This window comes from Molothrus aeneus, chromosome Z, assembly GCF_037042795.1.
Source record: "Molothrus aeneus isolate 106 chromosome Z, BPBGC_Maene_1.0, whole genome shotgun sequence".
Lineage (NCBI taxonomy): Eukaryota > Metazoa > Chordata > Aves > Passeriformes > Icteridae > Molothrus > Molothrus aeneus.
In genome coordinates, this window is record NC_089680.1 from 41,053,554 (window position 1) to 41,078,952 (window position 25,399).

The 25,399-nt window shown below is 37.9% G+C and overlaps 2 protein-coding genes across 3 annotated transcripts; both read left to right on the forward strand.

The window, feature by feature from the left end:
* The first annotated feature begins 2,096 nt into the window (after positions 1–2,096).
* CZH5orf34 (chromosome Z C5orf34 homolog) lies at positions 2,097–12,057 on the forward strand. Its single transcript, XM_066569036.1, has 12 exons — positions 2,097–2,291; positions 2,567–2,656; positions 4,684–5,327; positions 5,922–6,017; positions 7,069–7,192; positions 8,035–8,126; positions 8,339–8,408; positions 8,707–8,877; positions 9,269–9,357; positions 10,090–10,182; positions 11,073–11,113; positions 11,864–12,057. The coding sequence occupies exons 1-12, from the start codon at positions 2,097–2,099 to the stop codon at positions 12,055–12,057; spliced, it is 1,899 nt and encodes a 632-aa protein (XP_066425133.1).
* Positions 12,058–12,749: 692 nt separating this feature from the next.
* Positions 12,750–23,992, forward strand: TMEM267 (transmembrane protein 267). 2 transcript variants are annotated; one of them, XM_066569035.1, is made up of 5 exons: positions 12,750–12,854; positions 14,840–15,014; positions 15,403–15,447; positions 16,570–16,957; positions 22,728–23,992. In XM_066569035.1, the coding sequence occupies exons 4-5, from the start codon at positions 16,634–16,636 to the stop codon at positions 23,061–23,063; spliced, it is 660 nt and encodes a 219-aa protein (XP_066425132.1). In that variant the 5' UTR covers positions 12,750–12,854; positions 14,840–15,014; positions 15,403–15,447; positions 16,570–16,633; the 3' UTR covers positions 23,064–23,992. The 2 variants fall into 2 exon arrangements, with proteins under 2 accessions (XP_066425132.1, XP_066425130.1); XM_066569033.1 differs by lacking the exon at positions 15,403–15,447.
* Positions 23,993–25,399: the final 1,407 nt, after the last annotated feature.

The following is a 25,399-nucleotide window of genomic DNA, read 5'->3' on the forward strand; positions in this document are numbered from 1 at the left end:
GATCCCCTTTGCTGCTTGTCTGCCCACTCTTAATCACCCATTGTTCTGTGTACAATAGAGATGAGTCAGGAGAGCTTTAAAGGTTATTTCACCTGAATTTTAGCATTTACAAATTTCACATGCACTGTGTAAAAGTGTTTCTCATCTCCAGGTTTCTGAACAATGCCTTGCAAATGTACAACTTTTTAAAATATGTATTTTCTTAATGGCATAATGGTAAATCAGTGAAGGCACAGAAGTATGGGAAGCAAAATTTGTGCGAGATGTGAAGCAAGGTTCTTTAGCACTGGTTCTGAAAAGAAACCGGCTTCACATTCAAATTTGAGCATGAGACCCAGACTTTGCAGATCAGTAAAAGTATGCACACTATTCCCCACTCTTGACAAATTATTATGATTTAGCAAAAATGTTTAGTATTTGAAAATCACACTTTTGTTTAAAGGAATTTCAAAATCGGCTGCAAGAATTGCTGCTTTGCGTGTGCTTTGCTGTTCTGTGATTTTCATATCCAGAAATGCAGCTTGTTCTCAGTTTTTCCCTTTAAAATCTGCAAAGAAGTTCTTGCTACTGGCCTTTGGCTTTTTTTTTTTTTTTTAACAGATGAGGTCACTGGGTTTTAACTGTTGGGTTTGAGAATAATTGTACCACCAGAGAGAAGCAAGACTGGCCCAACCACATGCGGTATCACAAACTGCACGTAGCTAGGTTGTTTTCTTTTTTCAATAGAATAATCTGTTATGACACTGAATGTTAGTGACACTCAGTCTGGTTTGTAGTAGTAATCTTTATTTTCCACTGGGACATTATTTCCTTATCACATTCTGCCTTTCCTTCCTACTACACACAACTCACTGACAGCTGAAATTTGCAACTTCTCTCTGACTGAATTATAGTTCTAATCATCCAATTATCCAAATCATCTAATTGATACCAGAACAGAAAATGGCTTTCCAGCCAAAACTCAGGGAAGATACCACACTGTACCCTGAACTGCTAATTTGCCACCTCTACTTCAGCCTGTGTCACCTACTTCCACAGTTCCTATTCTGAGGGTTCTAACCAAAGCAGCGAAATTGTGAGCAAAATGCAAGGCATCATCCATAAATAATAATATTCATACTCATTCATAATCCCAATATATACTTTGAAACTTGCTTCAGACAACTACTGAATAGAATAATACTCATTAAAAAGGGGTATTCTGAATAGAATCAGGGTAATATGATGCATGGCTATGTCAGCAGCCATGGGTGTGGATCTACTCTCTGCTGAGACAACAGCTGTCAAGAATAGAAAGTTGTACTGAATGCAGTCAGTCGATCGGAGGTACTTCCCTAAGCAGGTCAGGGAGCTAAGAAAGACCATATGGACTAGTGGGGATATTCAACTCCATTTGCTAAGGGCTGGGAGTGGGGGTTGATAATAATTGCCACTCAGCTGTGAACTGTCAAACCATTTAAAACAGCTTTGAATGAACTGTAAGTATTGGGTGGAGGGTGTATATAATAGTCAAAAAAGGCAACTAGTCATCATGTTAAAATAGTCTTTTGGCATCTTGGCCTTTCTGTTCAGACAGGGCTTCTACCACCCAGTTCTAAGTACAGAGCTGTGTGTTGGCTCACCCTGCCATTTTCAGCAAATAAAAAATTATTTTAAAATTTATTAAGAAGGAAAAAAAAAAAAGTACAAGGACACTGTCAGCAGTTCCCTCAAGCTTATTTTACAGATGTGTGTACGGAATGCGCTCATCTTGCCTGAGGGATCAGGAAGGCGCGGTTACCTCACCGGCGGAGTGAGCTGGGGAGGAGCTCGGCAGGAGATCAGGTCGGCAGGACATCAGGAGAAGCTCGGGGGGAGTTTGGCGGGGGCTCGGCGGGAGCTCGGAGGCGGAGCTCGTGGGGGAGTTCGAGCGGAGCTCGGTCAGAGTTGGGGCGGAGCTCAGGAGGAGTTCGGGCGGAGCTCGGTCAGAGTTCAAGTGGAGCTCGGTCGGAGTTCGGGCGGTCGCCCCGCCCCGCTGTTCCCGCCGTGTGGCGGCGCGGCCGCTTCAACCGCCTCGACCCGGGCGCCGCCCGCGGTTCTTGCTGGGCCTCCGAGCGATGGAGGCGGAAAGGGTGATAGTGCTGTTCGGGGACGACTCGGTGGAGGTGCACTACGCGGGGGGGTCCCGCTTGCTGCTGTCTCCTTGCGGCTCCGAGTATCTGTACGAAGCGGCGCTCCCCGCGGCCGCCCACCCGCTCCAGCCGGCGGAGACCACCCGCCAGCGGGTCGCTTTTGTTGTCAGTGCCTACCGGGTATGCAGTGGGCAGTGCCTCTGGGGACGGGAGCGCTATCCCTCGTCCCTGCGCCGTCCCGGGTAGCATCCCTTGGGCAGTGCCGCAGTTAACTCCCTGCTCGGGAACGGGCCGGCCCGGGGATCGCGGCCCCAACAGGAGTTCTTGTTTCTCTCTGTAAAAAGCGGAGCGGGTTTCATAGCCTCACCTCCACAAAAAGTATAAAATCAGTATAAAATGTTATCACTGCTTGTAAAAAATCGTAATAGGGTTTGTTTTTCTCTGCACTTAAACAGGAACAACTTCTACGAGCGCTAGATTTCCGGAACGCGTTTTCTTCTCGCCCGTACTTGCCTTCACGTCTTATACCTCCAGAAAGAAAAAAGGTGGGGTTGCACATTAGGCGAGTAATGCTTTCATAAAAAAAAACTTATCCACCGGATTTAATTTAATTTCACATGCCTGTGTGTGAGTACAGGCCCTGAAGATCTATCGAATGCAGTTTGGCTAATGGAGTTGTCATCTTTCTTAAATTACTGCCGTTTTAAATTACAGTTTTAACTGTTACTTAGACCTCTGTTAATGCATTTCCTTTGTAGAAAGAAATACTAAAACTTAGTTTATTCTTAGCAAGTGTAAAACCTAGGATTTTTTTGTGTTGTTATATTTTGGCAGTAGAAACTTCTGAGGGAGGTCACACTGCAACAGGATGGTATTTTCCAAGGCTATCAGATCTCCCCATTGGAATACCCCTGTGAAAATGGTGCTGGGGTCTGTGGGAGGAATGGAACAATGTCCAGGTCAGACTGAACATCCATGCAGAGACCAATTTGGTATTTCTGGAAGCTTTGCTCCAGATCAGCATCTCTCTGGGTTCCCACTGAATATGAGTGTCTGCACAGCGTGGTGGGAATCTTAAGACAACTGATTAATCAGGCGAGTTTTAAAGCTTTTAGACTGACCCTTCAGAAGTAACACCCTTCATGCTAATGTTTAGCTGCCTAAAGCACTGTCACTCAGTGTCACTATATACTTAATTAAAAGACAGCAGTCCTTACCAGTCATGCAGTTAGTGCAAAGAGCTGATGCTCTGCTCTTAGCACTGAGGAGTAAGTTCCACCTTCTCTCAGGCCTTGAACAATCTAGCTCCTTTGGAGATTGGCTGGGTTTCTAGACTGTTTTTAACTTGCAGCATCCGTTTTGTCAACTTGCTTCAGAATGCTGCAGGATAGCTTTCCTAGGCCACAGCAAGCACTTGACCATATTTGTTGGCTTCTCCCCCACACCCGTTTTCTGTTGCTTTGGTTTCTTCCCCCTCACTTTGAGAAAAACTGCTTTTCATAAAGCCAAAATACTCTTTTTAGAACTCCTGACATTGTCCTTGTCCAGCAGTTTACTGTCACTTTATTGTTGTGTGGCCTGTTATCAAGCAGTGCCCGTGTTTTCAAGGCCCTTGCTGTTTCCCACACTTCAGTGGTCCACCATAATAAAGTAAGAGTTACTAAGCTTCAGCTGCCATAACAAATTGTTAAAGAGCCTGACAGGCCAGCCCAGGGCCTAGCAGAGGTAACCTAAGCCCTGAGGCCTGTTGCTACCATAACAATAACTTCATGGGCACAAAAACACTTAGACTGTGTTACTAGCCTTATGCTTGAGTTCAAAACAACCCATTCCTGTGGTGTGCTTAGGCTCTCATTTGGCCACTGCAGCTAGTATTCAAAATGCAGGTTGGCCGTGAATACGTATTCAGTGGTAGGTTTAGTTTGCTCTTGTTCCATTCCGAGAACTTTCAAACATTTCATACTGATTAAATTGCAGGTGAGCATTGAGTGTGTTTTCATGGAACTGAGAATTACAACACCAGGATTCTGGTTGGTGGCAGTCAGCTCAGAGCCCATCCTCCTATATAGAAATATATATAACTATAAATAGTTAGGATTGCCTTTCCTCATTGAGATAACATTGCATTTATCTCAACTGAAGTTTTACCTGCAGCCTTGTTGTCTGGCATTGGTTATTTTTTAGTGTCCTTTTGCAATTCTTTATCAGATAATTGCTCTGAACAAGATAATTTCGCCATTATCTCTCTTGTTTCTGAAGAGGCCGATGGAAACACAAACATGTACAATTGTGCCTGATCAGTTGCCCATGTACCTTACCTAATTTATGGCTGAATTAAATTAAAACATTATTGCTAGATAGAGCTCTGTTAATACAGGAGGAAGCAGATATGAAGATTAGATGTTTTGCTTCCTCTGAGCTCATACATGCAGGTAAATACAGAGCAACATTTCTTGCCATTCATCACCTTGCAGAAGGACTGAATTAATTTAAATGTAAATGCTTCATTGAATTTCTGGGAGGCAGGTAATTTTTATCTTGCTGCATATTTCAATCCTTTTTCTTGAATTAGATTCTTCTCAGTGATATCTCAGAAATTAAATGGCCTGACCCTGTGACAGCTGATCTGACAAGATGTTTAGACAATGGCAGTGTGAAGATCTCATCTGTAGATGGCTATGCTCACCTTTACTTGTCAGAATTGCAGCAAGAATTTACAGTGGAGTTCTTATGCAAAGTCAGCCAGTCATCTGCAGCATCCTCATGCTCCTCTGAAAAGAACAGCAACTATCAAAGCAGAGATCAATGTGGAAAACCAAGTAAAAATTCTGCTGCAGAAGTCTCATCAAAACAAAGAAGAATAGAGAATCGGAATAACTGTGGTTGTGCTGAAGATAGGTATAGGGAACCAGCCAAACCAAAGGACCAAAAAGATGGAGATGGAGTGCCTTTGTTCCACACAAGTTGTTCTTCTGAATACACATGGGTTACACAGCGTTGGTCTGTTTCCTTGTGCCCAGAAGAATGGAAATACCCTTTGTCCTTGGCACTAAAATGCTGTAACTTACATACTGTGGAAAATGTAATAAAGACATATGAGACAAACAGCTGTACAGCTGTTGAAGGTGATGCTTTAGCAGACCCTGAAACACATGAGACAGTGTCTTGTTTACCCACAGCTTTGCCACTCAGCTGCAGAGCCCCACATCTACACAGGTAATTTTAACTCTTTACTTTGTAGTTCTTATCATATGCTTTACTATTCTGCATTTTGGATCCCCAACTTCTAGCAAAATAATTGAATCCTAACTATAAAAAAAAGTTTAAAATTATTTTCAGTTTTGGGTCTTTTAAAAATTTCTTGAAACTTGACCTTGTAAAACCATTCTGTAACCTACTCTAATGAAGCTATAGTGATTAGTTCAGATTAAAAAAATATATTTTCTGACATGCTTTATGAATATGTAAATGAAAAAGAGAATATTGAAAAAAGAACACAGGTTTTGTATTGGAGTGGGTTGGTTTTTCCTCTTGTTTTGAAAAGAGTATCTCTGAGGTGGGCCAGTGGCATATGTTGTCTCTCACCATCACTAAATAAAAAAAATCATTTGCGTGATTGAGAAGTTTAATTTGGTAACTGAAGTGGATCACTAAGGAATTGGAGGACTCTGAAAATATGTGTCAATTTATCATTTGAATAAGTGTGCACACTTCAGTTCTAGTTACAGAAGTGATTACCAGCAAACACAACACAAACAAAAAAACAATATATGGACTTAGTGAGGCTGTCATTGTATTTTACACACACAGGTGGGCATTCTGTGACTTCTTTCAGAATGAAGATACGGAGGAGTATTCATTCCATCAGCTAATTCAAGTTGTGTGGTGCCAGGGTGTTTTCTACAGGTATGAAAGAGGTCATCTGTTATCTGGAAGACTTTATTTGTATCGGAATTAAGCTCTAAGATGAAATGTCTTACTTTGTCCCTTTCTCGCTCTTTAAGAAATGGAGCACAGTCTTCATGTCAAAGTCTGTTTCTGCTTTTTTCACTGGACTTAAAGCACAGTATATTATCAGGCCTGAATCTGAAGTCATGTTTAAGTGATCTGATAATCTGATTTCTTAAAGGTTTACTGGACAGCTGGAGTTACCACAGATTTCACTTAAAATAATGGTACTTGGTTTCTTTGCAAATTAGTTCTCTCCTCTTGCTGCTGAAGACTTCACAGCTTAGAAGTGTTTATCTTGGTGACCTACATAATTCACATGTTCAGCTGTGGATTTTCCTGGCAAGTCACCTTGTCCATATGGTTAAGGAAAAAAAAAAAACCAAACAAAAAAAACCCAACAACAGGACTTTCAAATTGAAATTGCTATAACTGCTATTAGCACCTAAAAGTCTTTGATAAAAGCATCAAAAGCATCACTGGTGTTTAGCCCTTTAATCTTTCTGCTGAGTATTCTTAATTTTTCTTCAGTGTAATTCCAAAATTTTTATCTCATCTAAACAAAATGTTTAGCCGCACTTCAGAGTTTTTTCAGAAGTTTTTTTCTCAATTAAGACCTTTAGATTGTTCAGGAATTGTTCAGTCTGGCATTCTCCTGTGTACACTAGATGTGGCTGGTCTTCTAAGGTTGGATTTTTCTTTACAGGATCACAGTGTTTTGTGGAATGAGCAGCTCTTGAATATGTTTACCTTGACACAAAAAAGCTTTCTTTAGCTTAGTAAAATTCCACCCCCATGCACATGTCAAAGAGCCTAGTAATATTAATATTCTGTGTTAAAAGACATTATCGGTACATTCTACTGTTTGTGAAACAGTAGAAATTTTTAACATCTGAGTTGCTGAAAATATGTCTCTGCTTACTGTTTTCTTCAGGTTTAATAACCTGTTTTGCTTGTCTAGTGACACAGCAGTTCAAATACTTGCTAAAAATCTTATTATTTTTCTTAGATTTATCCATGGTAGGACAAACATCATAGAAATTTATCCTGGTGATGACTCATTTTTCAAGTCAGAGGGAGAATTTTTGGGAAAATATTTTGTACGTTATGCAATCCAAAAAGGAACAAAAAAGGTATGAAACTATTTAAAAACTAGAACTACTTAAAAGGATGTTTCAAATTCCTTCAAATTAGCAGCTGCCTTAAGACATTTGTCTATGCAGTGTGTAGTGAAGTCCCTACACTGGTAATTACTATAATGCCTTAATCACGCCATTAGTTATGCAAAAAGATGAGATTATTCCTTCTGTTTCAGAAGGTATTGTAAATTTTATGCAATAAGAAAATTCTTCTTCATTGTAACATTTATTTTATCAAACTCAAGAGTAAGATTCTACAACCATTTCTCATGAATTTTGAAGTTTAGTCTTGAAGCTAATGTTATTGATTAGAGTTTAATCTCTTTGTACTTGGAAGTGTTTACTACTGTATGAAGACAGAACCTAGAAGATGCAGGTTTTGTTCTGGCTTTGCTGCAGACCATTTGTTCAGTGGAAAAGGATTTTGCCTTTGTGCCTGTCTGTAAAGTTACCCCAGAGGAGAGGTCCTCTCAAGTGCTAATGCAACACCTTGTATTTTTAAAGCAGAATTAAGGATCAAATTTGTACTCTTGGAACCCAGCCTTTAACTTGTAGTCAAACATTGCTGCTCGGTAATGACCTGTAGGCTACTCTCTGACAAGAAAAGTTTCTGGTTCTTATTGACTGTAAAGAAACTGAATATTTGAATATTTCTTCATACAGGCGTAGGCTTAAGGATACAATTTTCAATCGGATATTTGTCTGTGTTCTGTGGCAGATTTAAATGTGATTATAGTTGGCTTCTGGGAGGTTAGAAATTTCATCACTTGCTTTTAATTCCGTTTTTATGCTACAGTACCTGTAACTAACTAATCTTCTTTCTGCTCTTTACTCAGATGGAAGAAAAGATGTATTCAGTGAGCAGCCTACCTCCAGATGTGCCCGGACATCCATACTCAATATCCTCCATTATTACTCAGGCAACCAAGTAACTTTTGTTACATTAATTCTGCTGACTTAGAAAGGACAGGAGTTAAAATTACACAAAACGCTTATTACTTTAAGTATAAAAATGAAAGGAAGTTATCTTAGCACTGAGGGCATATTGAAACTTACAGAACAAAGTTTGCAAGTGCTTAGAAGACACAATAGGAATTAAATGTTTGATACTTTTTTGGGTTTTTTTTTTTGTCTCCTCAGAATTCTTCAGTATTGCTGCAAAACAAAACTGTCATTAAGTCATAATTATTATCTCTGCTGCTGGAAAATGGTATGTAGCTGAAAATTTATAAATCTTGCAGTGTTATAAGGATGATTATACAGACTGTAAGGAATAGGACTTAATCTAGAGGGAAGAATGGTGAGTGTATCCTCACAGACAGGAAGGCAGATATTTGGGAACCAAAAGCATGCATTTAGAAGTTATATTTAAGAAGCAATTGCATGATGAAGAGAGCTGGTTGTGATCTGGAAAAAACAAGTGAATAAAATATCTGGAACAGATACAGACAGTTGTAATGATGTAAATAGCCTTTTTTCAAGTTTTTAATGTATTTGTTTGGTTCTAGGTATCTGAGACTGATGGACGAGAAATGTTGCCGGTTTTGCTGCATGAAAAGATTATTCCCAGCACAGGAAGACTGGTTGTGTACTCAGATCATAAAGTCCATGCTGTTTTTTGGGATAGGATGATCCTGACTATGGTTTGGGATTTCAGCTCTTCCTGTAGTGAGATCCAGGTAACGTGTGACTTAGAGAAAGGACTATCCATGAAAAAGTGTTACTAGGACATTAATGAGAATACCAAACAAAAGTTCTGATGCCAATAAAATTCAAAAACAAAAAGGACTTGAGAATTCTACAGGTTTGGAGACATTTTTACACACTTCTAGAAATAATTTATTCTTGAATAGCACAAAGGAAGAGTTGGGGCTGTGCCAGGTATTTTTCCCCTGCAATTGTCACAGCAGACTTTAGCAGATTCTGTCCCTAGCAAATCACAGACTTGCAAGTTTTTAAAGTGGATTGTTCATAGATATTTCATTCTTAAATTGGCATATTATACTTTTTTTTTTCCTTTGGACTGCAGCAGAAAATTAATATTTGAGTTTGTTTTTTTTTTCTTCTAAGATAAATGAAGATGTAGGCTGGTGTAAATTAACTACTCCTGATGGCCTACAGCAGCTAATACAAATAAGTCATCCTGGAGTTTATGAAAGGTAATTTAAATTAGTTGTTCAATTTTAAAAAGTTAAATATAAAAATTTCTCTTTATAGATCCTCTTAGATGAAGAAACACTATTTTCTGATGATAAACTGGTAGGGGTGGACCAAACATGTAATGATAAAAGCTCCATCTTATTTCTGGCAGAGATTCAAGACCTGTGTGACTCAGTGCCACTGCATGCTTTATACTGTGATTCCATTATAACTGTTATGGCAATGTCTTTTTAGAAAAATAACTAGAGATGCAACTTGGCATTTACTACAGTGGATTAAAAAAAAAGGATTTGTCCTATATAGAGCTGATATACAGAACTGAACTGAACAGTAGTTTATCTGATTTTTGCTTTATTACAGATATTGACCTCTGTCTACAGATTGTTTTCTAATCTGCTTGCTGTAATTACAGCCTCATTATTGGAATAATCAGAAGTTTTCTGTGCTGCATTTTAGCAAGCAGATATTCACAAACAAAAATTGACACTTGTACACTGTTCATTGCAAAACATACAGCTTTGTTATAGTTTACTATAACTGTATAGATCTAAATATGAAGAAGATTCTAGACAAAAAATGGCAAGGCAAGCTAGGAGAAAAATATACATTTTGAATCATAGCTTTTTCTTTCAGATCCAGGTGTGTTCCTTAGTGCCTTCAGTTTTTCTCTCAAAAATGGAGTTTATTTCTTAAATAAATAACTACTTTTTTGAATTTTCGTATTAACACAGGTACATCAGAACAGCAATAGAATGGTGCAGAAGTTTGAATGAAAGGAAGGAGATTGCTGAATATCCTGTACACTCCATAACTGAAGAAAATTGGTATTCATCTTTATCCCAAATAATTGACTTAAATAACGTTGAAAACAAAACTCAAAAATATTATAATCTGAATTTTATGTCTTGCATTTCCTAATGGACAAAAATGAAAATTTATTTTTAAAGTCCATTTATTTTGTATATGGTTTCATATTTTTCATTCAGTGTTTAAAATGTTCAGTGAGTTTCAGGTGAAGGTTGTTTCGTTGTGCTTTGCCTGTCTTAAAAATCAGAATTATGTTAACTTTGTCAAAGCACAGTTAATGTTCCAAAGATGGTGTCTTGCAGCGGAAAGATATCAGACCAAGAAAGATGTTTTTTAACAGAACATCAAGCATCTAAAACAGTACTTTGAACTGCCTAATGACAGTTGTTTCTCTTGCTGATGTATTTGTCCTTTCTAATAGATGCTACTGATCAAAAATCTATTGACATCATCTCTAAACATATTGCGATATTAAAAATGTGCTAATTGAAATCAATTGCAGTTGCACTTGCTACTTACTGACCAAAAATCTACTGACATCATCTGCAAACATTAGAATATTAAAAATGTGCTAATTGAAATCAATTACAATTGCACTTGTTACTTAAATTATAGCAGATTCAGCTGATGTATTTTATAGCATCAGCTATGTTATATTTATAGCATTTTATAGCTGCTGAAATGAAAATTCTATCTCTATTTATACATACTTACAGCAAAAAGACTATTCTTAGAGCAGAGACCAAATTTTTGGAAACAAAAATGATTTACAAATGTCAGCCATTGAACAGTGGTATCAAAGACAGAGATTTTGCTAATCTAATTCTCAGTATTGCTGGAAACTGTCAAAAACTAAAATCTGAAGTAGAAAATGTCCTTGAGAAATAACCTTTCTTTTTTTGGACAGGTCTGCTGATGCTGAGCTTGAAAAAATACAGAGATTTAATTGTATCCTTTTAAAAGCTGTAAAGATTTTTTTCACTTTTATATTCTGCTGTTTATCTGCATGTTCAACTCTGCACTTTAGATCATCAAAGGCTCTCTATCCTGATCTTACCTTCTTCTACTGTCTTACTTAAAAACCCTCATTTTCTTACTTATCTTTTTTGTTTTATCACTGATTTTGTGGAAAAGATTAAAAAAAACTTAAAAACAGTGTTGAAGTACAAAACAAAAATGAAAAGTTGCCAGAAAACAAAGCCCTTTAATGTGTATTGCATCAGTTTTGCTAAGAGTCATCTGCTGATCTGTTCTTGAAAGAGGAACAACACAGTTGCCTTTGGGCTTGTGGTTGCAGTACAGTATATTTCTGTTTATCAGCTACCTTAGTATTGTTCTATTGTGTTCAGCCAGCTGGAAATGTGCACTGTACTGAATCTGCTTAAAGCCACTCTAAAACTGTCTTTAAGCCAGTGTTTAATTCCATTAGTATGAAAAGTGCATGCTGTTAAACTGAAGTGTAACACCCTTTTTCTTTTCAAAGTAACTTTTGGATAAATTGAAGTCTAAAAGACATTTTTCTATTGATATTGTAGACGTTTTAAGTAATACAATCTTTTTCTTTTTTTACCTGTATGTAATTACCATGCTACAAAATGTGAGACTTTGCAAGGCAGAATGATGAATACAAATGCTGAGACTAATTTTTCTCTTTAGGAGGAAGAGTCTGAATTTTTTTTCTTAACAAAGTAACTCTAGTTTTATTAGACAGTAGCAACATTCTGAAAAGATCATCTGCCACAAAATCCAATCCATCTGGTGTCACTGTCAGACAAAAAGAAAACGGATGTGAGACAGAAGAACTCAATGAAGATTGTGTCTCGGAGGCTTTGGAAAAAACTTCTAAAGTCATTCAGGATATTGAATCTCTGCTTGCCGCTTCTGGGAGGTGAGGCCGTGTGTTCCCTGTCCTCACAGGAGCTGTCCCAGCTGTGTCTGAGGAGGCTCTGCAGGGAGACAGGAATGAAGGCTGAGGCCAGAGGGACAGGCTGCCGGTGTATTCCTGGTGAAGTCTGTCAGGTGCCAGTGTAATATCAATAATAACGCCAGTGCTGTATTTAGTATAGGCAAAGAAAACAGTTGCGATAATGGGGCACTGCTGTATAAATAGATCAGGCCTGACCTGACAGTGCTGCTTTTAATGTTTGAATATATATTCGAATCAACTTGATTGATGGATTGCTGCTGAAATGGACATGGGAAGTTTCTACTGTAAAAGCGTGCTTTTGTTCAGATGCTCACACCAAGAAGTCTTAATACTGAATAAAATGTTTCCCAAATGCTTTCTATAATGCTCTCGTTGTGTAAATAAGTACTAATTTGAGGACAGAAGACACTACTCTGCTCTGTGGTCTGTCAGAGGCGCACCATGTCCTAAATGACAAAACACTAAACTCTCATCATCGATTTCCCTCCCAGCATTTAAAGGAGCCAAAGGGCGAACACCAAACCCTCCATGTAATAATCCAGGAAACACTTCTCCCTCACAACCAGCGCCGCTGTCGGCGGGGATGGGCGGAGAGGAGGCGGGCCGGGCTCCCAGCTGGCTCCGCGGCCACGCATGCTTCCTGACCGGCTCCCCGGGGCGCTCTTCAGCCCCCCTGCCTCCGCGCTGCCCGCCCGCTCCGGCCGGGATCGGGCTGGCCGAGCCCCATGGGGCGAAGGGCGGACGGCGGCGGCCGCGCTCCAGGTGGGCTCCGGGGCGGGCGGGGCGGGCGGCGGCGGCTGCGAGGCCCGCGCCTCCCCTCACGCTCCCGCTGATCTCGGGTTCACAGGTTAATTTCCTGCTCGGTTTAATTTAGTTTGTTCTTCGGCGTCTTGGTAAAATCCTACCGTTTCCTTCTGGGATTTTGCCCTCTCCAGCCCCAAAAATGCGTTATATCTGACCCAAAAATATTTGCATGATCACTCCAATAATGTGTTATAATTATCTGGCCCAAAAATATTTGCATGATCACTCCAATAATGTGTTATAATTATCTGACCCAAAAATGTTGCCACTGTCAGTTCTTCACAGATAGTCTTAGGTTGGCATCTCCTTTTCCACGCGATTGTATTCTAAAGGTTTGAGCTGGTGTCTTAATTCTGCTTCATGCAGTTTTTAACATAAATTAACATCCAATATCAAATAACGAGAGGTTTAGGAGATTATAGAATTGTGAGGGATTACAAGTCTTTTAACTTCCTGTGTAGAATGCATAATTCTGTTAGTTGGCAGGGTGTTGTCTGGTTGTAGGTTGACTAGATGATCTCAGATGTCTTGCCCAACCTAATTGATTGTGTGATTCTGTAACTTCATGCATTAAATTCCTATATGTATTCGTGTATCTAATAGCGTCATGCAAAACTGGAGCAAAAATTATTGCAGAGCAAAATTTCTAAGTGATAATTTTAGCCATTTGATTTTTGTTTTGCTCATACACCATAGCCTGTTAGCTGTTTTCCTGAAAGTGTATATACAGTTTTGATCTAAATAGCTTCTCATGACAGTAATTTAAAGTGTTAACTGCGTGTTTATTAAAATTATTTGGGTAATTTCCTTAAATTAAAGTAAGCATATCTACAAAATTTCATTTTGAGACTATAGACAGACATTCTGCTCAGTGCTTTATCTCATTTAAAAATGTCATGAGAAACCACAACTCAAAGCTGGGTTACTCTGTCAGCTGTTACATAAAACCAACCCAGAACTTCCCTTCAGGGTGTTAACAGTAGTGACCACACAGAGGTCTATAAAAATTTCCGTGTGAATTATTCCCCACTTTTCTGTTTTAGCAAAAATGTAAGCTAAACAGCTGCTTTGTGAGATTTACAGACTGGAAAAATCTACACTTTATTGTGATATTTTGTAAAGAGCCTGAAAAGCATCATTTTTCAGGGAAAAAGAAATGTTCTAGTTTTACATTAAAATTTATAATTTCAGATATTATTTTGGTTTTCCAGAGTTTTGCTTTTTGTGGTCTGATTTCCCTCTTGATCTGCAGAAAAATTCTGGGAAATTCTGTTGTACCTAGGAATGTGAGTTGATTTTTACATAGGCGGCACTCATTTTTTTCTTAAAAGGAGGCTGAAACGGCTTAAAAAGAACAGTTGGACATGGCTCTTGACTATGGTCAACCTGAAGCCAGTTTTGCATCCTGTTTTTCATTCTGGCTCAAGGAACACATGCTAATACCACCCATAGCACAAGTGTAAGCCTAACCCAGAACTGACACAGACCTCTGTTGCTGTATGAATTTCTAGGTCTCTCTTTGTCTATTATTCCAGGGTCACGAAGTGATGGGGTGGAAGTTAAAAAGAGATCCCTGAATGCGACTTAATAAATGTTTCATTAGGTGGGAATCTTCTAGGCACAAGAAGAAATCTATGAAAAGGGATTGCTCTGTCTGTTGAAATGCAGTTAGGTAGAAGACTGGACTTTCTATTTTATTATTTTTTAGGTACTATAATGCTCTCTTTTTATTTCTGCTCTTCTCTTGGTTTAGGGTTTTTTTCTGCTTTCTTTCACAGAGCTTTAAAGCTTAGCTGAAGTTGCTTTTACCTCAATTATATTTGTTTACAAATTAATTAAATACATGTTTATTCTTTCTGGATTTTTTTACTGTTGTTCATATTTCATGTATGCTGTTTTGCCTAATATCAGTGCTTACTGATGCCTATTTTGTTTTTATTTAGGATGGAACAAGTGGTGTTTGGGCTGGGCAGACTGGATTCAGAAAGCACAGAGGCTCAATGCTGAGGCATAGACCACAGACATTTCCGACTGGAGTAAGGCACCTGTGATGGAAAAAAAAATGTTCTCCTACTCCCAGGGGAGGTTTGATTCTGATTACTGGCGTGCTTTTTAAAGGTATGTTCCTACATCACCTCTTCACAGATTGGATTCTTACACAGCCTTTATGGTAATTTTAAATGAAATCCAATCTGACATGATGGCTCATATAGAAGAAACATTTGTGAAGAGACTGCCATTTTTTTTTTTCCTTAACATGGAATTTATTCAGCCATGTCCTGTGTACCATAAAGCCGCCCACCAGAAAACAGCACTTCCATTGTTTCAGAAAATACTTTGTGTCTACTCATTCATTCAGAAGAGGTCCTGTCATGGTTAACAGACTAAATTTGACCCACTTTTTTATGCCTGTGCAAAGTCCATGTATTATTCATGCTTTCTTCTCTTTTATTTTTTTAAATGTTTTCTAAATAAATGATTCAGTGGGCTTTTTCTTTTCCTACAGAGAGTGCCAGTCGTTCTGTCTTGTGGATAATTCTACACCAGACAGGCATGTAAATAATCTGGAACAAACATTTATATCTGAGATTTTTATGTATGAGATAGATATTTATATATGAGATTTATAGTGTCTTTAATACCATAAATTGTTATGTGTCATGTTAGGAAGTCTAATACACTCGAAAAGGCCCTTTAGAATAAGAACTTACCTAGTAAAGAAGGGTTGTCAAGATTTAATGTATTGCACAAAAATGGTGAACTGATGGGAAGTATCCATTTTTAGGCAGGATGTAGGCTTTAAAACTGTGTTATGTCTGTATAGCTTCCCAAAAAGACTTGCATAACAGCTGGGACAGTTAGAACTTCTCTTGCAAAAAGAGGAGTTATGAAGGTAAGGTGGCAGACAGTAGATAAATCCTAAAAGTAACAGCCAGCTTCTCTGCTGGAGCACATGCTGAGGAAAAGCTTAGGTAGTTTTGCTCTATAAGGAAATGATTTTGATTACTTTGCTTGACTAAATGGTTGTTGTCTTTGTGTTTATTATAAATAATAATAAACACAAAGAAGATATTTTAGTGGGCTTGGTTTTCTTAAGGTTTATTCTACGTTCCAGTCTCTAAATTAAACAAGGCATTGCTCAGGAAAGGGTACCAGGAGAGTACTACATATGTTAACAAAGAATGTAAATTAAAGTAGTGGTTTGGATTATACATTGAAAACTCAGTTTTAACAGTTGTTTAATAGAGAAAGCTGGGATTTTGAGCATCAGTCATAAGAATCTTCCAAACTGAATCTTCTTTTGTTATTATAGTGTAAAGTATTTAATTGGGTTAAATCATGTATTTAAGATAAGAAGGAATCTTGAAACACATTCAGTGAGTTATCACAGAGATGTTTGAGGTTATTTTGTAATATTTAAGGTTTCAGTAAGTGGAATTAGAGCTCTCTGTGTTACTTGTGCTGGTTCTAGTTAAAAAAAGGCAGGTGTTTTAATTCAAAGCTGTAGTGTTCTAGTCAATAGACTAATTGAAATAAAAAATTCCCTGGGAATGTTAAATGCAAACAGTGAAATTGGGGTCTTAATGCCCAATTGTAGCTGTGGTGACAAATGTTTTGTGCAAATGGATTTTCTTTGTTTAATACTTTCCTTTCTGATCTCTGACATTTACAGAACAACTGACGATAAGAGGGACAATGCACAGTGTGTGTCCTGATGACATTTTGTGTGCTGCAACATGGCTCTCGTCATGGCATCCGAGACTGAAAAGGCCCACGCTCTTCTCCAGACTTTCAGCACAGCGTCAGTTCTTTCCAGTCTAGGTTTGGGGATATTCTGCTTTGTAGCAGACAGACTCCTGCAGTTTTCCTTCATTCAGCAAAATGACTGGCTAAGAGCCTTATCTGATAATGCAGTGCATGGTATACTGGGGATGTGGTCCTGGGCAATAGTGATTGGACTCAGGAAGAAAAGTGACTTCACTGAGGTCACCCTGGCTGGCTTCCTTGCCTCTGTCATTGATGTGGACCACTTCTTTCTTGCTGGATCTCTGTCATTAAAGGTAAGTCAGTAGATCAGTAATTTGTTAATTTATCACTGTTTACGTTACTGTTCTTCTACCATGTCCTAGACAAAAAAAGTTCCACTGGTAATTTAATTAATTAAATTTCATAGATATACAGGAATAATGTTTTTATGCAGTTGTTACAATTTTAAAAGCCATAAAAATATTTTACATCTAGTGTTCAGTTTCTGCTGTTTAGAAAGGAAAAAAAGAGTTTTGTGCATGTAGATGCTATTCTACATGTATCACATAGTTGCCTTGTTATCCAGCTTAAGGAGTTAAGTGCTGCCTGCACACTTTTGCCAATGAAGTGGATTATTCCACTTCACTTTACAGTAAGGGTTAGAAATACATGAAATGTGGAGTAGAAATATCTGAAACGTAAATGATAGAGCTTCTGTTTTATTTAATTCAGTCATTGTGAGTAGTACATTTGTTTTAGCCAGCCCTAAATATTTCTCCTACGAACAAGCTATATGTGAGCTGTCACCTTTAAAAAGGCAGTTTGAGTTGTATTTAAATATAGTTCATTGGAGGAAAAAAAAAACAATCCAAAAAATAGTAGGTAAGAAGCATCAGCTTAATAAATGTAAAACGGTGAATTGGCTCCTGTTAATGGATCATTGTCTATTTGCAGACCTGCTTGTTAGAACAGAGTTTCTCAATAGCATTAGTATTACCAGATTATGGCACTCTTTTCCAGAAGTTTCCTCCTCTAGTTTGCTCATAGTTTGTCACTATTTATTGTAGAGAAAAGACGCCTCTTATTTGCGTGTTTGGTCAGTTTTCCCCTCTTGGCTTTACCAGTGCTGAGGGGAAAGGGAAGAATTGGGTCCCTGAACCTGCTGGCCACATTCCCAGTGCAGTCCAGGATACCACTGACCCACCATCTTGCCACATGGACAGTCAGGCTCCAGCATGTTCTGGTGCCTGGCATCATTCTTCCCAGAGTAGTCCCTGGTTCTCCCCTTTTCTGTACTTCCTGCATGTGGAAGTACTGTGCAATTACAAAACTAAGTAAAGAAAAGGAAAGTTAGTTTGGTTGGTTAATGTATTGCATAATGTTACTACTCAATAACAATATGGAATAGAATTTAAATCTCAAATTAGTCTCATCTGTTTTTTCTTATTTTAAAATCAGTGAATGCAAGTAAATGAATGGCTAGCTGTTAGAAAGTATTAAAATTTTATTGCTGCTTTTTCATGCATTTGAGATGATTACCAGTATTTTCCTTAATTATGACCACTAGATGTCACACTTCACCGATGTCAGTTTGAGAAGCTGACTGTTGAATTTTGTTACGGAATTGGGAGGTGACTTGCCACTTGGTAGTGAGGCAAGGTTAAATATACTTACACCTTCCTTGATGGGGAATGTTTCTGTAGCCTAGCCTATCCCTACTATGTGAAACCAAGTAAATTTTTGTAATTTTGTGACCTAATTTCTTCCTGTGTTGTTTCAGTTCCCAAGCAGATAGCAATTAATTTTCTAACTGTTGATGACAGATCTAGTTCTCTTGTTCTTTAAGGTTTTTTTTTTGCAAAAGACAGCTGATTTCTATGATCTCCTCCAAATTTTTTTTCAAATCAGAAACACGAAACATTGCATTTTAGTAGCCAAATGTATTTAGCTGAGATGAGGAAAAGACAAGATGCCCAAAGACTTTTTCAGTGATTTGCCTACCAACTCCTTTGCTTTCCATATGTTAACTGGGCTAATAAAGGAAATAATCTGGTGTAGGTCTCTCAACTCTCATTACAACTTGCAAAGCCCCTATGCTTTGCAAAGACTATCTTCTCAACTAAATAACTTTCAAAAAAAAATCTTAAGGAAACAAGTTTGTGTTTTCTAAACCTCACACTATTTTTCTCCTCTCCTATCTATGGCTTTTTTGCCTAAATTACATCTAAAGGATCCTGTCCAAAACCATGAGTAGTATTTTAGGTGAGACTTCATTTGAGCCAAATACTGTAGTTTAATTCCTTTCAGTGGCAGAAAAGTACAATCCTTCTGTCCTTTAAAAAAAGAATAATAATCTGTTACAGGTTTTGTCTTCTTACAATGCCATCAGAGTCTCTTTGGTTTGTGATGTAACATAATCCCCATAAACTTTTCTTCTGTGTGCTGTCTAGCCAGCTAGATCTGATTGTAATATGTAATTTTTCTTTCCTTGGCTTTATATGATGTGCTTGTCAGTTTCTTGGCATAATTTCAGGCAGTCACTTATATAATTTATCACTTCATGGGATACTTTTTTACTACATATTTTGTAGTTACAGTCCCATTCTTTGTCTTTAAATTGCATGGTTGAGAGTAACTGCTTTAAGATACTAACATGTTTACTGCTTTTGCAACACATTACTAAATAACTAATAAATTAATTCATATAATTAACCAACCACACCATTATTACTAATTTGTACCAATAGTATATTTCACGTTACTGTACACAATCACCTATAAAGCTCATCATCATCACTTTTAAATCTGATGACGAGTTATTTTTTCTGGAGTAACCTTTCTGTGCGGCACAAGGCGGTACTGCCTTCCACCTCCAATTGCTACCTTCACACTACTCTAGTCACCTACTTCTGTTCTTGCTGACGCCATTCAGCACCTGGATTGTTTGGTCATTGGTCTATTTTTCATGGTCATCATTATTTTTCTGCAGTATTCAGGGTAAATAGTCACGTGTGGTATTTGTATGTTTGCTTTGATAAATACTTGTGTACCAAGTACCATGTGATCTGACCTTTTGCCCACATTATTTTTGCAACGAGTATGATAGTCTCCAATGACTTTACTACTTGGAATTTGTAGTTCTTTGTGCTCCATGTGGTTTTTACTGTGCACACAAGTATAGAAGAATCTGTCTCGCTGACTACTCCAGAGATGGTAGTTCCAGCAGCCTGTTGTCAGTCAGGAGTGCTGGTATGACATGATGGGCTGCTCCCAGACTCCACCAGGATTGTAGCCCAGACGCTGACGTTGCAGAACAGACATGCAGAAATTGCTGTCTTGGTGTCACCAAATATTGGAAGTGTAGAACATTCAGTTGGTGGCAAACATACATAACACTGGCACTGCTGGGAAATGTGCCGCCTATGACTGACCTGGGCTGTACAGGAGCATTTCTGGAACTTGAGAATAAGCTTTGCGCAAGCACAATTAATGTAGCATTGAATATCATACTATGTTGTTAATATTACTACTTTATGTTACATTGAATATGTTACTATGAACTAAAGACTTCAGGGTTGTGAAGCACTACAGAATATCAGTGAGGGAGCATCTGTTATTACATAACATCCATGGTGTTGCCGTGAGCATTAAAGCAGATAATTTGCATGGGTTCTCCTGCGTGCAATTATTGCATCCTGTCTCCAGCTGCTCATTGTAGTTAGAGGGGCTGGAGGAGCAGCAACTGCAAGATGATCTTGCATCTGATTGCATATGTAGGCAAATGGAAAAGGTCATTTGTAAGTAAATTCTGTTTGCAACTTTTTCCAAGAGGTCTAAGGCAGAAAAGGAAGTTTTTTTGTGTTTTGCAGTGGGGTTTTTTTGGTTTTTTTCGTTGTTGGTGGGATTTTTTTGGTTTTTGTGTTTTGGGGGATTTTTTAAAGATCTGGTGCTTTCTAAAGGCAAACAAGTTTTCCTGTTAGGAGAAAGAGAGTATAGCAGCTTAAATCAGCAAATGGACCTACCTGTCTGTGTCCAGGGCTTGGCAACTCAAGGATGTAAGTGTTCCTTTAGTCACAGAATGTAAAAGAGGAAACAGACTGTTCTCTCAGGCCTTGGGCAACAGCGTATCAGAAGCTTGATGGCTGTACTACAGTTACAGAATATGACTTTCTCTTGCTGACATTGAACACTCAGGTTTGCTATATGAACAACCCTGCCATCTGAAATTTACGTGAAAAGAATGTAAGCATCACCTTGGCACCAGTACTGATAAACTGTGTACCTAAGTATCATTAAAATTTTCCTTACTCACTGTGTGCAGTTGGCACCTAACCTTAATAGGCCAGAGGGAAGAGACTGATTAAAGACTGTACTACTTTTTTTTTCCAAAGTGCAGAAATAGAGGCCAGTCACTAGATTATCTGCAGGAACATTCAGGTTTTTTCAAAATTAAGTTAGTATGTACTTTTGAGCCTTTTGTTGACAGTAACAAAAATTGGACTCTTTGTAAGGCAGGTGATAAACAATTTCACCATCACAAGATTTTTCTGCCTTAATCCATGAACAATCTGCTTGTGTGAAACAGAACTGAAGTTGAAGAAAATATACCTTTTGCTCCAACTTAAAGGAATTGCATCCACAACATTAGAGTTAAAAATTGTTGAGACAGTTTGTGAGCTTTTAAATCCCATTACCTGATCAGGAGTCAAGGACAAGTGTGTGGTGGGAAGCTACTAGAACAAAGCTTTCTGCAGGCCTTTTATGGTTGGCTATGATTTAAAACATGAGCTGTTTTATTTCAGGGTAGCCTGTAACTTCCCATCTCTAATCAGTTAATAAACTGGGTAAGGCTACATCAGGGCTTCCTTGCCGAGAAGGTAGTGTTCCATGCAGTTATCTAAGTTATGCCTGAGCTTGATGAACCTATTCCAGAGTCCCACTGCCAGGCCCTCTTCCTGTTGCATCCTGCAAGGATTAACACAACTGAAGAATGAACAGGTTAGAGATGGCTTTGTTTGCCTTCTGCACTAGGTGCAGTGAGGGATGTGTTCAACACAGCAAAGATACACTTTTGCTTAACATCTCTGGGGCCTTGTTCCAGGTTTTCTGAGTTTTCCCCCAGCAACTGAATTGAGCCAATGAATATCACATCAGCACTTCTGTAGTCCTTCTGGTAGTGTGCTGTTATTTCTCCTGTGTTTACAGACACAAGAATCTACTTATTTGTGAAATAGTAATCCAAAATACCATTACAGTTTTTTATTGTTGCTGTTGCTACTGAGTACACCCACAGAATATCTCCTCAAACATGTATATTAAATTGACATTATCACTTCTTAAAATGGCTAAATGTAATCTCAATACCTAGACATTCACCAAATATCAGGCTTCACCAATATTAAAACCAAATATCAGGCTTTCAGCTGAGTTATTGTTAAACAAGTTGTTGACACAAAAATCCCACTCACAAATGTTTCAGATCTTTGTTCATGAACTTTGTTTTGCCTGTCCATGAAGAATACTGTCTCAAGGTGATCAAAATACATGTAACTTTGCTCATATTTTTGTCCTATTGAAAATTATTTTGGTGTTTTAAACACTGTGCAACTAAACCAACTTTACAGGTGACAACTGTAGTAAAATACAGGATGTATTTTTGGGAGTAAATGCCATTAAAGCACATGATTTATTTCAAGTAAAACATACTAAATATTTCAAGTGTATTGCATGGTTGTTTTCCTTTAGTTGTCTTGAAATTAAAGACATATAATCAGTGCAGCAGATAATACAGGTTCCCGTGTTCCACCTGACTGTGTGGCAAACAGGATTCCTCATTTCTCTCCCTCCCTGTTTTGCTGATGATAGTACTTAGTAGGATGCATGATTCATATCATACAGTAGAGACAGGGCAGCACACAACTCTCGTGCATAAAATTGGTTTTAAATTTTGCAGTGGAAAGGAACAGTATGTTTTTCTTTCTGCTTCCGTTTAGTCACCTGACAATGCACTTGTAAACACTCATGAAACTTTTCTTCTCTTGTCACAGTTGTAGCCATTGGCAGTAATATTTTTCTCTTCTGCAGGCTGCTCTGACTCTTCCACGGAGACCACTTCTTCATTGTTCTACTGTGATTCCTGTGGTGGCTCTGACATTAAAGTTTATCATGCAGCTTTTCAGGCTTAAGGACTCATGGTGCTTTCTTCCCTGGATGTTGTTCATATCCTGGACTTCTCATCATGTCCGTGATGGGATTCGTCATGGCCTCTGGATCTGCCCGTTTGGAAAAACTCCTCCCTTGCCATATTGGCTGTATGTGGCAATTACAGCATCTTTACCTCATCTGTGTTCATTTATTATGTATTTAACGGGCACTAGAGAATTAATGTCCATAAAACACGGAATCCGCATTGATGTATAGGAATAATGGCTTTTCAAGGTGGTTTGTGCAAGCACTTGAAATAACCTGCCTGTCTGTCACTGAAGGGTTTCCTTGTGTTTCCTACACCTTCTGAATTCGGCATTTTAAAGTTGTGGAGCCAGTTACAGCTCTTGTGGTCACAGAACCTGTTTAATGAATGATAATAATTTTATATCTCTACATTTCCCTTGTACAGTGTGTGATCTTCCATGATAGTTCATGCATAGCGAGCTGATTATAAAGTACTTAGTTTCTCTCTGTAGTAATTACATTACATTTTACTGTTATGGTGCCATTCATTTGATCACCTTTCACTTTGGATTTGTATTCTGCCTCTGGAGAATACATTTCATCCAGATAGTATTTGTATAGCACTTTAAAAATGTGAAGTTCTATATAAATGCTAGGTATTATTGAGGATTTAATAGTGTATGGCAATTCTAAAAAAATCCCTGTTAGCCTTTCTAATTTATTAATATGTTAGGAGTCCTGCTGGATTTTTTGCATTCAACCATTTTAAAAGAAACACCACCTCTATTTCACACTGTCTATCCACACCTCTTTGAACCTGTAATCACAAAGTGTTTTACTAAATTCTGTATACCCCTGTGGTTGTTTAATATTTAATTTGCAGATAATTACTAGCCTCAAAATTAGAAAGGGGTATACAGATTGGTTATAGTATTATGGTGTGTTGGCCAATTTGTTTAATTTTTAAAAATACACTAAATATGAGTACTGTTTAATTTGAAACCAAGGAATTTTAGTTAATATTTAAGAATTGTGTGAAGATTCAGGGAGACTCAAGAAAATAAAATTTGCTTATAACACAGGCTTGCTTAAAGACATTACTACTCAGTAAAGCATTTTCCATTAAGTGCAATATCATCCTCATAAGTGTAAAATAAAATGCATTATTATTATTATTATTATTATTATTATTATTATTATTATTATTATTATTATTATTATTATTATTATTATTATTATACTACAGAAATATAAATTTCCTCATAAAGAAGATCCATAAGGAAAAGTGTTATTATGCTGCAGTTTATGAGGTAGTAATTTGCACTATGGACTATTCAGTTTTTCTTTATAGACATCTCTCAGAAAGAGTCCCAAATTAAAAGTTGCCTGGTCTTGTCTAACTAGACAAGACTGTCTAGACTTGTGCAGTTTATGATGTACAAGCTGAGAATGTCTATTAATAATTTTTAAATTTCGTATTCACTGCCCGTCAAAGAGTGGGGCCTTAACTACTCCAGCTTGTGATGAATAGCTGTCAAAAGGGGATCTTTTTATGGAACTGCATGTATAAGGTAGCATGTGTTAACTTAGGTTACCAAGGGGTATAAGGGTTTAACGTGATGTGTACATTTACATTATTAAATGTATATTAGAATAAAGTTAAAAAAAATTATTAAATGGGATGCTTGTCGTAATAAGTACCAGAAACTTCCTGTGGCTGCAGAATCCTTAAGGCTCTTTGCAGCACTCTATGCTAATCGTGGAAAGTGTTGCACCTCTTTAAAATGTGTCTTTGCATCAAAAGAATAGTCACTGTCCTGTCTGTTCTTCACGTTAGAAATGTATGCCAATGCAGACTTGCCTGATAGTACAGTGGGCCTGTCTAGCCTTTATTATAAAATGAATAAAAGGTTTCTTTGTTGGAAAGAAGATTGGAAGAGCAAAACATTCCTTAGAGGTTTATCCTCATGCTGTGAATTTCTTTCCTTTAGAGTTTTCCAGAAACAGCATAAGAAATGTCTTGCTTTAGAGGTTCAGATCAAAACTGGCTTTTATCCAAAAGCATGATGGTTTACTAGAGGAGCATTGCTCATTCATTTACTTCTCTCCTGTATTTTATAGTACTGGCTATGAAATGCCAATAATGAATAAGTTTTGTGCAAGGGGTGAACACTGAAACCTGTGTAGAAAATTTTCTCTATTCTTGTTTCATGGTATAAAGTTTGTATAATTTTATGCTTTATCCAGATTTTTTGCAAAGGGAAATGTATAATAGGAACAAGGTGTCGAATTACACTTTCTCACTTTCAGACTGTAGCTGTAGTGTTTCTGGTAATTAAGTCTACCCACAGTCCTTAAAATCAGTACTGTACTGTTCTAGCTATGTTTAAGGACCATTTAATGGGTACATATTCAGTAGTTTACGTATTTTCATTCTCTTTAAAACTACGTATTTTAATTCTCTTTATGTCTCGATATTTCTGTGTGAGCGTTCACAGTAGCTTTGAGCTGAATTTCGAAACACCATTTTTTCCGGCCGTGTTCTTACACCAGTTCTACCACAGCAATAGGTGAATGCCGCTTGA

Coding starts and splice junctions, on each gene's coding strand:
- CZH5orf34 (XM_066569036.1), top strand. CDS start 2,097: ATGGAGGCGGAAAGGGTGATAGTGCTGTTCGGGGACGACTCGGTGGAG. Junction 2,292..2,566: donor TTGTTGTCAGTGCCTACCGG/GTATGCAGTGGG, acceptor GCACTTAAACAG/GAACAACTTCTACGAGCGCT. Junction 11,114..11,863: donor AAAAATACAGAGATTTAATT/GTATCCTTTTAA, acceptor AAGTAACTCTAG/TTTTATTAGACAGTAGCAAC.
- TMEM267 (XM_066569035.1), top strand. CDS start 16,634: ATGGCTCTCGTCATGGCATCCGAGACTGAAAAGGCCCACGCTCTTCTC. Junction 16,958..22,727: donor CTGGATCTCTGTCATTAAAG/GTAAGTCAGTAG, acceptor TCTCTTCTGCAG/GCTGCTCTGACTCTTCCACG.